The sequence below is a fragment of the Choloepus didactylus genome, chromosome 3 (assembly GCF_015220235.1).
Source record: "Choloepus didactylus isolate mChoDid1 chromosome 3, mChoDid1.pri, whole genome shotgun sequence".
Classification (NCBI taxonomy): domain Eukaryota; kingdom Metazoa; phylum Chordata; class Mammalia; order Pilosa; family Megalonychidae; genus Choloepus; species Choloepus didactylus.
The window spans coordinates 42808538-42821613 of NC_051309.1; the positions used below are offsets into that span (position 1 = coordinate 42808538).

At 35.8% G+C, this 13076-nt stretch overlaps 1 protein-coding gene across 2 annotated transcripts in view; it reads left to right on the top strand.

The window, feature by feature from the left end:
• The window catches only part of UBE2K (ubiquitin conjugating enzyme E2 K), an 83758-nt gene that overhangs the window by 41139 nt on the left and 29543 nt on the right, over nt 1–13076 (top strand). The window contains exon 2 of one of the 2 annotated variants that reach the window (XM_037829623.1): nt 12716–12809. The exons of the other annotated variant lie outside the window; for it this stretch is intronic. Coding sequence (XP_037685551.1) covers nt 12716–12809 — 94 coding nt within the window. The remainder of the gene's footprint in view (nt 1–12715; nt 12810–13076) is intronic. 2 annotated transcript variants of the gene reach the window in all.

Below are 13076 nucleotides of genomic sequence, written 5' to 3' on the forward strand. Positions count from 1 at the left end.
TTTAGAATGCTTTTGGCAATTCAAGGCCCCTTTCTCTTCCAAATAAATTTGATAGCTTTTCCTTGTCTGCAAAGTGTGTTGTTGGAATTTTGATTGGAATTGCGTTGAATGTGTAGATCAGTTTGGGTAGGATTGACATCTTAACGACATTTAGTCTTCCTGTCGATGAATACAGAATATTTTTCCATTTCTTTAGGTCTTTATTTCTTTTAGTAAAGATATACAATATTCTCTGTAGAGGTCTTTTACAATCCTGGGGAGGTTTATTGCTGGGTACTTGATTTTTTTGTTGCTATTGTGAATTGAATCTTTTTCTTGAGTGTCTCTTCAGTTAGATCATTTCTAGTGTGTAGGAACATTACTGACTTATGTGCATTAATCTTGTATCCTACCACTTTGCTGAATTGATTAGCTCAAGCAGCTGTGTCTTTGATTCTCAGGGTTTTGCAAATAACGACTGTTTTACTTCTTCCTTTCCAATTTGGATGCCTTTTATTTCTTTGTCTTGCTGGATTGCTCTGGCTAGCACTTCTATCGCAATGTTGAGTAATAGTGGTAACAGCAGGTCCTTGTCTCATTCCTGGTCTTAGAGGAAGGCTTTCAGTCGCTCACCATTGAGTACTATGCTGGCTGTGGATTTTTCATGTACTCCCTTTATCATATTGAGGATGTTTCCTTCAGTTCCTACATTTTGATGTGTTTTTATCAAAAAAGGATGCTGAATTTTGTTGAATGCTTTTTCAGCATCTATTGAGATCATCATTTGATTTTTCCCTTTTGATTTGCTAATGTGTTGTATTACATTGATTGATTTTCTTATGTTGAACCACCTTTGTATGCCTGGGATGAACCCCACTTGGTCATGGTGTATGTTTTTTTTGTTTTGTTTTTTTTTTTAATGTGTCTTTGGATTCGATTTGCAGGTATTTTGTTGGGAATTTTTGCATCTATATTCATGAGGGAAAGTGGCCTGTAGTTTTACTTTCTTGTAGCATCGTTATCTGTTTTTGGTATTAGAGTGATGTTGGCTTCATAAAATGAATTAGGTAGTGTTCCTTTCTCTTCATTTTCTTGAAAGAGTTTGAGCAGGAATGGTGTTATTTCTTTTTGGAAAGTTTGGTAGAATTCCCCTGTGAAGCCATGTGGCCCTGGGCTTTTTTTTGTAGGAAACCTTGTGATGACTGGTTGAATCTCTTTACTTGTGACTGGTTTGTTGAGGTCTTCTATTTCTTCTCAGGTCTGTCTAGGCTCTTTGTGTATTTCCAGGAAATTACTCATTTCCTCTAAATTGCCTAGTTAGTTGGTGTACAGTTGTACTTAGCGTCCTCTTAATGATTTTTAAAATTTCTTCGGAATCCACAGTAATGTTCCTCCTTTCATTTCTGAATTTATTTGGATCTTCTCTCTCTCTCACTTTTTCAGTCTGGCTAAGGGTTTGTCAGTGTTGTTGATCTCGAAGAATGAACTTTTGGTTTTATGTATTATCTTTTTTTTTGTTCTCCGTATAATTTATTTCTGCTTTAATCTTTGATATTTCCTTTCTTCTGCTTGGTTTAGGGTTAGTTTGCTGATCATTCTTTAGCTTCTTCAGTTGTTCAGTTAGGTCTTTGATTTTAGCTTTCTTCCTTTTTAATGGATGCATTGAGTGCTATAAGTTTCCCCCTTGGCCCCGCCTTTGCTGCATCGCATAGATTTTTATATGTTGTGTTCTCATTTTCATTCATCTAGAGATATATACCAGTTTCTCTTGCAATTTCTTCTTTGACCCACTGATTGTTAGGAGTGTGTTTTTTTAACTTCTACATATTTGTGAATGTTCTGGTTCTTTGGTGGTTATTGATTTCTAGTTACATTCCCTTATGGGTAGAGAATGTGCTTTGAATAGATTCATTCTTTTTAAATTTATTGAGACTTGTTTTATGCTCTAGCATATGATCTATCCTGAGAACGTTCCATGAGTGCTAGAGAAGAATGTATATCCTGGTAATTTGGGATGTAACGCTCTATTTATGTCTTTAAGTGTAATTCATTTATCATATTGTTTAGTTTCTCAATTTCCTTATTGGTCCTCTGGTCTGGTGGTTCTATCTGTAGAAGTGAATGGTATTTTCAAGTCTCCCGCTGTTATTATAGACACATCTTTTGCTGCTTTTTGTTTTGCCAGTGTTTGTCTCATGTATTTTGGAGCACCTTGATTGGGTTCATAATCATTTATGGTTGTTATTTATTCTTGTTAAATTGTCCCTTTTATTAATATATACTGTCCTTCTTTGTCTCTTATGACATCTTTGTATTTTTTCTTGTTTTTTAGTTTTTGATTTTTTTTAAATTCAATTTTATTGAGATTATTCACATACCATGCAGTTATCCAAACTGTACAGTTGTTCATTGCACCACGTAACTTTATCAAAAAATAAAAAAAAAACAATAAAAAAAACATTTCAAACAAAACCGAAACAGAGAAATAAGAAAAAGCAAATAACCTAAAACAACCACACTGCCTGCAACAATTCACCTACCACACCCCAAGAAAATTAACAAACCACAACCAAACAAAGGAATAAGAAAAACAAATAACCTAAAATAACTACATTTCTACCAACTTGTTCCTACCATACCCCCCCCCCCAAGATTAACAAGCCATAGTTGTTCCTGAGCAATTCCCATAACATTAAGTTTACCCACATAACCCATCTGTTCTTATTAGAGTATCGTTCCCCCTTCACTATTTGCTGTCTATCGCTAGGTCCCCTACATTCTACAATATAAACCATTTATTTTACATTTTTCATAGAGTTCAAATTAGTGGTAACATACAATATCTCTCCTTTTCTGTCTGGCTTATTTCACTCAGCATTATGACTTCAGGGTTCATCCATGTTGTCATATGTTTCATGACCTCGTTCCTTCTTACTGCCACGTAGTATTCCATCATGTGAATATACCACATTTTGTTTATCCACTCATCTGTTGAAGGACATTTGTATTGTTTCCATCTCTTGGCAATTGTGGATAATGCTACTGTGAACGTCGGTGTGCAAATATCTGTTCGTGTCACTGCTTTCACATCTTCCACGTATATACTGAGAAGTGAAATTGCTGGATAGAAGGGTAACTGTATATCTAGTTTTCTAAGGAACTGCCAGACTGTCTTCCAGAGTGGCTGTACCATTATACAGTCCCACCAACAATGAATAAGAGTTCCAATTGCTCCACATCCTCTCCAGCATTTGTAGTTTCCTGTTTGTTTAATGACAGCCAATCTAATTGGTGAGATGATATCTCATTGTGGTCTTAATTTGCATCTCCCTAATAGCTAGTGAAGCTGAACATTTTTTCATGTGTTTTTTTTTTATCCATTTGTATTTCCTCTCCAGAGAAATGTCTTTTTATATCTTTTGCCCATTTTATGATTGGGCAGTTTGTACTATTGTCATTGAGTTGTAGGATTTCCTTATATACGTAAGGTATCAGTCTTTTGTCAGATACATGGTTTCCAAATATTTTTTTCCCATTGAGTTGGCTGCCTCTTCACCTTTTTGACAAGTTCCTTTCAGGTACAGCAGCTCTTAAGTTTGAGGAGTTCCATTTACCTATTTTTTCTTTTGTTGCTTGTGGTTTGGGTGTAAGGTCTAAGAAGTGACCTCTTAATACAAGGTCTTGAAGATGTTTCCCTACATTATCTTCTAGGAGTTTTATGGTACTGTCTCGTATATTGAGGTCTTTAACCATTTTGAGTTTAATTTTTATGTAGGGTGTGAGATATGGGTCCTCTTTCATTCTTTTAGATATGGCTATCCAGCTCTCCCAGCTGCATTTGCTGAATAGACTGTTATGTCCCAGTTCAGTGGTTTGGGGGTCCTTATCAACGATCAGTCGACCGTAGATTTGGGGGTCTATCTCCGAATTCTTCATTTGATTCTGTTGATCAATATGTCTATCTTTGTACCAGTACCATGCTATTTTGACTACTGTGGCTTTATAATAAGCTTCAAAGTCAGGGAGCGTAAGTCCTCCCACTTCATTTCTCTCTTTTAGAATGTCTTTAGCAATTCGAGGCATCTTTCCCTTCCAAATAAATTTGATAACTAGCTTTTCCAAGTCTGTAAAGTAGGTTGTTGGAATTTTGATTGGGATTGCATTGAATCTGTAGATGAGTTTGTGTAGAATTGATACCTTAACAACATTTAGCCTTCGTATCCATGAACAAGGAATATTTTTCCATCTTTTAAGGTCCCTTTCTATTTCTTTTAGTAAAGTTATGTGGTTTTCTATGTATAGGTCTTTTACATCCTGGGTTAAGTTTATTCCTAGGTACTTGATTTTTTTAGTTGCTATTGAGAATGGAATCTTTTTCTTGAGTGTCTCCAGTTAAGTCATCTCTAGTGTATAGGAACATTGCTGACTTATGTGCATTAATCTTGTATCCCGCTACTTTGCTAAATTTGCTTATTAGCTCAAGTAGCTGTGTCGTCGATTTCTCAGGGTTTTCCAGATGTAGGATTATATCATCTGCAAATAATGACAGTTTTACTTCTTCCTTTCCAATTTGGATGCCTTTTAAGTTTTTGGTCTTGCCGGATTGCTCTGGCTAGCACTTCTAACACAATGTTGAATAACAGTGGTGGCAGTGGGCATCCTTGTCTCATTCCTGATCTTATAGGGAAGGCTTTCAGTGTCTTGCCATTGAGTACTCTGCTGGCTGTGGGTTTTTCATATGTGCCCTTTATCATATTGAGGACGTTTCTTTCAGTTCCTACCTTTTGGAATGTTTTCATCAAAAAAGGATGCTGAATTTTGTTGAATGCTTTTTCAGCATCTACTGAGATGATTATTTGATTTTTCCCTTTTGATATATTAATGTGTTGTATTACATTGATTGATTTTCTTATATTGAACCATCCTTGCATGCCTGGAATGAACCCCAGTTGGTGATGGTGCGTGATTTTTTTTAATGTGTCTTTGGATTCGATTTGCAAGTATTTTGTTGAGAATTTTTGCATCTGTATTTGTGAGGGAAATTGGCCTGTAGTTTTCCTTTCTTGTAGCATCTTTACCTGGTATTGTATTAGAGTTGATGTTAACTTCATAAAATGAGTTAGGTAGTGTTCCATTTTCTTCAATTTTTTGAAAGAGTTTAAGTAGAATTCGTGTCAGTTCTTTTTGGAAAGTTTGGTAGAATTCCCCTGTGAAGCCATCTGGCCTGGGCATTCATTTATGGGAAGCTTTTTGATGACTGATTGGATCTCTTTGCTTGTGATTGGTTTGTTGAGGTCCTCTATTTCTTCTCTGGTCAGTCTAGGTTGTTCATGTGTTTCCAAGAAATTGTCCATTTCCTCTAGATTATGTAGTTTGTTGGTGTACAGTTGTTCAGAGTATCCTCTTATAATTTTTTAAATTTCTTCGGGTCCTGAGTAATGTTGCGTATCTCATTTATTATTTTGTTTATTTGAGGACATTTTTGCATTTAAAGTCTATTTTGTCTGATATTTCTTTCTTTTGGGTGTAGCTTGCGTGGAATATTTTTTTCCCATCCTTTCACTTTCGATCTCTGTTTCGCTGGGTATAAGATGAGTTTTATAAACAGCATATTGATGCGTCGTACTTTTTAATCCTTTCGGCCAATCTGTGTCTTCTAATTGGATAGTTTAATCCATTCACATTCAGAGTTATTACTGTGAAGATAGTTATTGAACCAATATCTGATTCTTTGTTTTTTTGTGTGTTTTTTGTTTCTGTCATATCTTGCCCACCCCTTCTCTTTTTTTTTCCTTTAAGTTACCATTACTAATGCTCTTCACTTCTGTGCCCTACTGCAGACCTCTCTCTCCTTTTTTTTTTTCTCAGCCAGTGGAATGCCCGTTAGTATTTCTTGCAGGGCAGGTCTCTTGTTAACAAATTTTCTCAGCATTTGTTTGTTGTTGAAAATTTTAAACTGTTCCTCAATTTTGAAGGACAGCTGTGCTGGATAAAGAATTCTTGGCTGCCATTTGCTCTCTTTCAGAATCTTAAATATGTGATACCACTGCCTTCTCACCTCCATTGTGCCTGCTGAATGGTCAGTACTTAGTCTTATGTTGTTTTCCTTGTATGTGCTCAATTGCTTCTCTCTTGCTGCTTTCAGGAGTTTCTTCTTCTCTTCAGCATTTGACAGTCTGATCACTATATGTCTCGGAGTGTGTTTCTTTAGATTTATTCTATTTGGAGTTTCCTGGTTATCTTTTTTAAAAATTTAAAAATTTTTTTATTAAGATATATTCAGACAGCATGCAATCATCCAAAGTATACAATCAGTTGTTCACATTACCATCATATAGTTGTTCATTCATCATCCCTATCTATTTTTTGAACATTTTTCTTATACCAGAAAAAGGGAAAATAAGGATAAAAAAAATAAAAGTACAAGAAGAACACTCAAATTGTCTCCCCCTGGGCCCATTTTTCCTTTAGTTTTTTTTTAATCCCCATTTTTCTACTCATCCATCCATACTAGATAAAGGGGAGTGTGATCCACAAGGCTTTCATAATCACATTTTCACCCCTTGTGAGCTACATTGTTATACATACATCTTCAAGGGTCAAGCTACGGGGTTGTAGTTTGATAGTTCCAGGTATTTGCTTCTAGCTGTTTCAGTACACTAAAACCTAAAAAGGGTTATCTATATTGTGCATAAGAGTGCCCACCAAAGTGAGCTCTGGAATCTCTCAGCCACCGAAACTTTATTTCATTTCATTTCACATCCCCCTTTTGTTCAAGAAGATGTTCTCAATCCCATGATGCCAGGTCCAGATTCATCCCCAGGAGTCATATCCCGCATTGCCAGGGGGATTTACACCCCTGGGTGTCAGATCCTATATAGGGGGGGATGGCAGTGAGTTAACCCACTGAGTTGTGTTAAGTAGAGAGGGCCACATCTGAGCAACAAAGAGGCACTTGGGGAGACTCTTGGGCACAATTATAAGCAGGCCTAGCCTCTCCTTTTCAGTAACAAGCTTCCCAAGGGCAAGTCCCATGATAGAGCATTCGGCACATCAAACCACCGGTCCTCATTGTTTCTGAGAACATCAGCAACCATCCAGGTGAGGAAGTCCTGGGCATCTTTTATTTGCATATTTATGGTATTTAAAAGGGTTGGAAAGTTTTCCCTAACTATATCTTCCAATATTCTTCCTAGCCCTTTACTTTTCTCCTTCTGGGACACCAGTGATTCTTATATTTGTTTGCTTCATGTTGTCCCTCATTTCCCTGAGAGCCATTTCAAATTTTTTTATTTTTTTCACCATTTGTTCTTTTGTGCGTTCGCACTTAATTGTTTTGTCCTCTAGTTCACTTATTCTTTTTCCTCCATCTTCAAATCTGCTGTTAAGTCTCTAGTATATTTTTAATTTGATAAACAGTATATTTTATTTCCATAAGATCTGGTTTTTTTAATTTAGTGTTTCATATTCTTATTTATGATCTTCTTGCGTCGTCTTCATGTCATTTATGTCTTTAACCAACCCATTGAAGTTGTTTTGGAGATTTGTTTGTACTTTGATTAATTGCTCCATGTTCTTTGTTTCTTCTGGCTTTTTAATTTGTTTTTTTAGCTTGTCCATCTCGTCTTGGACCTTCGTAAGCTTTGTGATTTTCTCTTGGCTTTGGGGCATTTGCTTGTCTTGATAACATTATTTTGGGGAATGCAGGATTATTTGAACATCTATATATATTTTTTTCTCCAAATCACAGTTTGCTGGAGTGCACGTTCCATGTCTTCCCAGTAGATGGCTCTCATGAGCCACCTTTCACTCTCAAGCCAGCTTTCCCCCAACTTCGCCTGTGTGCTAGGCGGGGTCCGAACCAAGTAGAAATCCAATCAATACACCAGTTCTCCGTGTGCACCATGGCTTCTAGCCCTGGGGTTATGGTGTGGGCCCTCTGTTGTTCGTCAGGAAGTCCACTTAAGGGCACCATGGGTCTGGTGATTCCCGGGCCTCCAAATGGATCACTCTTGGGCTGTGGGGTGCGCATCTCACCCTCCAGTACAAATGTGCCCTGCTCCTTGCCCTCTGTCCTCCTGTTAACCTCTGGGTGTATGGGCGGGGTTTGTGGTGCTTCTGCATGGCACCCTTACCTGTCTCCACCTCTCACCGGTGCACGCCACAGACTTCTGTGGAGGGAGAGTAGGTGCATTCAACACTGGTCTGCTGTTTCCCTGGTACCCTCCCAGGATCTCCTGTCTGCGTGGCTGAGGAGGATTATCTACCAGGTGATTGCTGGCATGGATGCACGGGAGTGGAGAGCTGCTACCTCCCCTTGCTTGGCGGCCATCTCGCTGTTGCCAGCCCCTGGCGGCAGTCCCCGCTGAATAAACTAATCCCATTCTTTGAGATGCAGTTCCTCCAGTTTTTTTCTCCATGTCCGCACCGTGTATTGCAGAAGTCCCTCTCTGGCTGTCCACACCCTGAAACTGCTGTCCTGGGCGTTCTCTGTCTTTTCTCTGGTTTCTTTCACAGAGAAGTTTGCTCTGCCTCTTCTATTCAGCCATCTTCCACCACCATCTAATTTTAGAACATTTTCATCACCCCAGGAAAAAACTCTGTACCCTTTAGTGCAGGCCTTTCCCATTTTTCCTTCCCTGCCCCACCATCCCACTCCCCAGCAACCACTAGTCAACGTTTTATCTCTTTGGATTTGCCTATCACGTGTGGCTTTTGAGCACTTGAAATGTCGCCAGTCCAAATTAAATTCACTATAATTATATATCACATACTGGGCTTTGAAGTCTTAGTACAAAAAATGTGAACCATCACAGAATTTTTAATATTGATTATATGTTAAAATTAACATTTTTATTTTATTAGGTTAAATAAGATGTATCATTAAATTAGTTTCATTGCTTGCTTTTACTATTTTTAATGTAATGTGACTACTAGAAGATTAAAATGGCTCACATTATATTTCTGTTGGACAGCACTGGTCTAGAACATTTTCTTAAAACTGTAAGTATGTTCCCATGGGTCCCAGTTTTCTGTTATCTTCCTAGTCCCTTAGATTCCAGGTAAACCTTGCTTAAGGTTTGTATATGGTAGGCCTCAAGCTTCAGAATTTTTTTTAAACTGCTTGGAAGGTGAAAATCTTTAATTGGTTTTTGGGCCTTAACATAGGGGAAGATTTTTATTTTAAATTATGACACAGTAATGGCAACAGTTTACGCCTTTAAGCCTCATTTCCAAAAAATTAGGAAGAATTGATTTTAAAATTTATTTGCCTGATAATGTTGACCAGTGCCCCTAAATTTTGGTAGTTGTGATTTGACTAGGAAACAAATTCATTGTTTCTTTATATCGTATGAGAGTTATTCTGTAACTTTAGGGTGATTGGGAATTACATTTGTCTTATCTGAAATTTGGATTTAAATTTTGCTTTAGAAAGGAAATTTTCCAGAATAAATAGAGTGAGACCAATGTGATAAATTATCCTTTTAAAAAAAAAAAAAATTATACAGTATTTGTTTTGGGTGGGAATTTTCTACTCCAGCCTCATTATCAAAAGTCAACTTACTATCAAAGTAACATTAAATGGTTACTATGCCATAAGCATTTTCAGTTTGGCAAGCATTGTTCTATATAATGTATTAATTCTGGTTACTCATGAACCTAGGTACTATTATGAGGTAGGTACTATTATGATCTGCAAATGACAGGATGAAACTGAGGCACAGAGAGTTTAATTAACTTGCTCAAGGTCACATAGCTAGTAAGTTTAAACAGGTTGAATGGCAATATCACTACACTTAATGCATACATGATAAAATATTTCCATTTTTAGTTTTTCCCAATAGAATGTAAGCTGTGTGTTAGGTTTTGTTCATCAGTTAACACTTGAGATCACTTTCTGTAGTAGAAACCAGTAAATATTTGAAAGAATTTTTTAAAAATTATTATTATGCTATCAACCCACTGAGGATAGCTTTGAAAATCTACTAGAACTGCTTTAAATTCTGTTCTGTTGCATATTAGCAGTAATCATTTACTTAATTAGCTTTATAATTAATTGTTTGCTACTTTCATACTTTAGTTATATCTGAAAGTAGTTTATTTTTAAAATATGTGCTAAAAGCTATAACTTCTATATATCTCTTTTCCTTGTAAGCATTAGAAATATGTTGGAACCCCAAGGGAAGGAACATCAGTAAAATGAAGACTACCAGAGAACCCATTGTATGGTTACCTTAGTTGGAAGAATAAAGTATAGAAAACATCTTTTGCAGCTATCTTCACAAAAGATGTATTGCATTGATAGCACAATTCTTCAAGGTTTCAACCAAAAATGCCAGCATCCCTGGTTGTTGTAGTCATTAAAATGAATGACATGTTGTTTTGTTATTTAGTGTTAGAATTTATATTTCTATTCTCAGAATAGAAACAACTGGGAAGTAAACTTTATAAAGGGCTTTGAAATCAAAGATTTTATGATTAATATTGGTTAGGAGAGGGATAACTGTGCTACTTCTATCTGGAGACTCTGTTAATTCTGAGATAAAGTATTTTCATTTTACAGTGAGAAAATTGAATTAAATGTTAAGTGGCTTACCTGAATTCATATAAGTGGCAGAACTAGGATTTAACATGTCTGCCTGATTCTAAAGGCAATTCCTTTTCTAGTGCTGTCATCTTTTGCTATTTTTCAGTGTCTTCCTTGTAGTTCCTGAGTTTTGATTGGAGTTCAAGTTCGTTTTGGGGGTCAGTAGGGATTGGAGCTTTGGATTATGAAATAAGTAGGTGTTTGAATTAAACTACTGAGGAATTCAAAGGGTAATTTTTGCTTGATGGAAAAATTATTAAGCTGTGAAACTTTTTTTTTTTTTTTTAGCTTTCCATTTTCCTTTAATCTTTAGTTATCTGCATTTTACAAAGAAACAGTTGGAACAGGCCTAGAAAGGAGCTCTTCATATGTCTTCTCTTCCCCTCCCCCAAAACTTGAGTCTACTCAGGTTCTTAGTATCTTAACATTTTAGGGTTATTTACTTCTTTGAGGAGAGAGTTAGGGGGAGTGTGGGAAGCTACATAGAATTTGAAAGCACTGATGATTTACAGTGTCCGAATATTCTAGTTTCAACTTAGAAATCATAGGGGAGAAATGGAAGCCTTGTGACTTCTTAAATTGATCAGTGAACAACTGATGCCTCTGATTTTTCTTTTTAACTTTATTCATTCTAATACATACTGGACAAAATTGTACGTTTCATTTTTCACTACAAATACCAGTAGTGGTAATTATTTTTTTAGACCACAGGGAGAAGTTTCCCTTAGTGCATATTTATAATTAAATTTCATTTTTTGGTAAAATATTTTCAGGAAACTGTGAAATTCTTATGTACTACTCTTAAATGTTTAAAAAGTTGTAAAATAAGCCAGGGCTACTTAGAATATTTTTAAAATTCAGAGAAGAAGGTTTTTAAATCCTGTGTTCTTATTAAAAGGCAAATTAAGAATAATTAGGAGTTATGAAATGCCTAAAACTTGGGGTTTTAAAGTTGTATCTTGTTTTTATGTTAAACATTCTGTACTAAAACACTTTAGTACAGGAAATTAGTAAAAATGCTATCCTTTGTGGTGGTTTGGGCAGGGGAGGAGGGCGGCGATGATGAGGGGGCCAAGAACCTTAAAACAATAATTCTTACACTCTTCCATCCAGTAAACCAGTTTAAGAAATTCGGTCCCAAAGCAAATAATTACTCTTGAAGTCTTGAGTGAAGCTTTCTTTAATAGTAGATACGTTGTGTCAATTAGGTAAAAACATGGATTCCTAACATAAAAGTGAAAAGATAACTTCTATATTAGGGATTTAGGTTTAAAAAAAATAAGAAAAATGGAGGATTTACTGAAGTGTTAGGAAAGCAGATCTGCAAGTTGTTGGTATAAGTTTAAAAATTTAAGGGCAGAACCCATTTGCAGGCAGGTACTTATGAATGTTAATGTCAGTCCCTGGGGGTTGCTTGGGTTCCGAATCACAAGGCCACTGATGACTCTGAAGTGAACTGTCACAGGATTTTTGAAAAATTCAAGTGGTATTATAGATGTGAAAGTAGTTTGAGAAATGTAAAGTGCACAGTAAGTAGATGTGGATAAATTTATAAGAAATATGTTTGAAAAATAGTTGCCATTGAAGTAAACTAAGCAGAAAAACAAGTTGAAGAATGCATTGTAAGATTCTAGTGAGGCATGTAGACTTTGAGAATTTTCATGGAAAGGGGAATTAATTAGATGCCTAGAGCTTTCCCATTGTAGTAGATGGTGTAGTATTTCAGTCAGTTAATCCAGCCATCTAGGATTGTTCTGCTTAGTTCAAGTGAGAGTTTATTTCTTAAATAGCTTTTATTGACCCTGAAGTTTCTTTTTATATGGACAGAGCCCACTTAGCTTTGAGGTATGTATGATATAGCAGCATTCATCTACAGATGAATAGATTTATCACTTTGGACCTAACATACAATCAATAAGCCATTATACTGTTGTTCAGAATGGTGTTCTTTCTTTTAAAAGTGAAGTTAAAATTTGCTAATTTCCTTGTCTTAAACATTCTTGAAACTGGTTGAGTTTTTGAAAAGTATAGACAATTTTTACTAGAGTAGACAATCAAGTTTTTGAAATGAGGGCTTCAAAATTTTTATTAAAGTAGTCTTTTTTCCTTGCTGACATAACTAACATTTATTTTCTGTTTATTTTTAAGACGAGCAAAAATCAAATTAAAGTAGATCTTGTAGATGAGAATTTTACAGAATTAAGAGGAGAAATAGCAGGACCTCCAGACACACCATATGAAGGCAAGTACTTTTTTGTATATGAAAATATTGTGCATCTTAGAACTTATCTGAAACATTTAAATCAGAATAATCATAAGCATCTATAAACTACATGGAAGCTAATTTCATTTGGCTTAGGATATACAGCAGTTTTTAAATAATAAATTTAGATATTTATCTAGACTGATTTTTCTTAGAAAATCCCTAATTTTTTCCTTTCTCCAAAATAGATTTAACAGCCAACTTACAGGTTATATAGATTGGAATATATAGGTTGGAACTTAACAG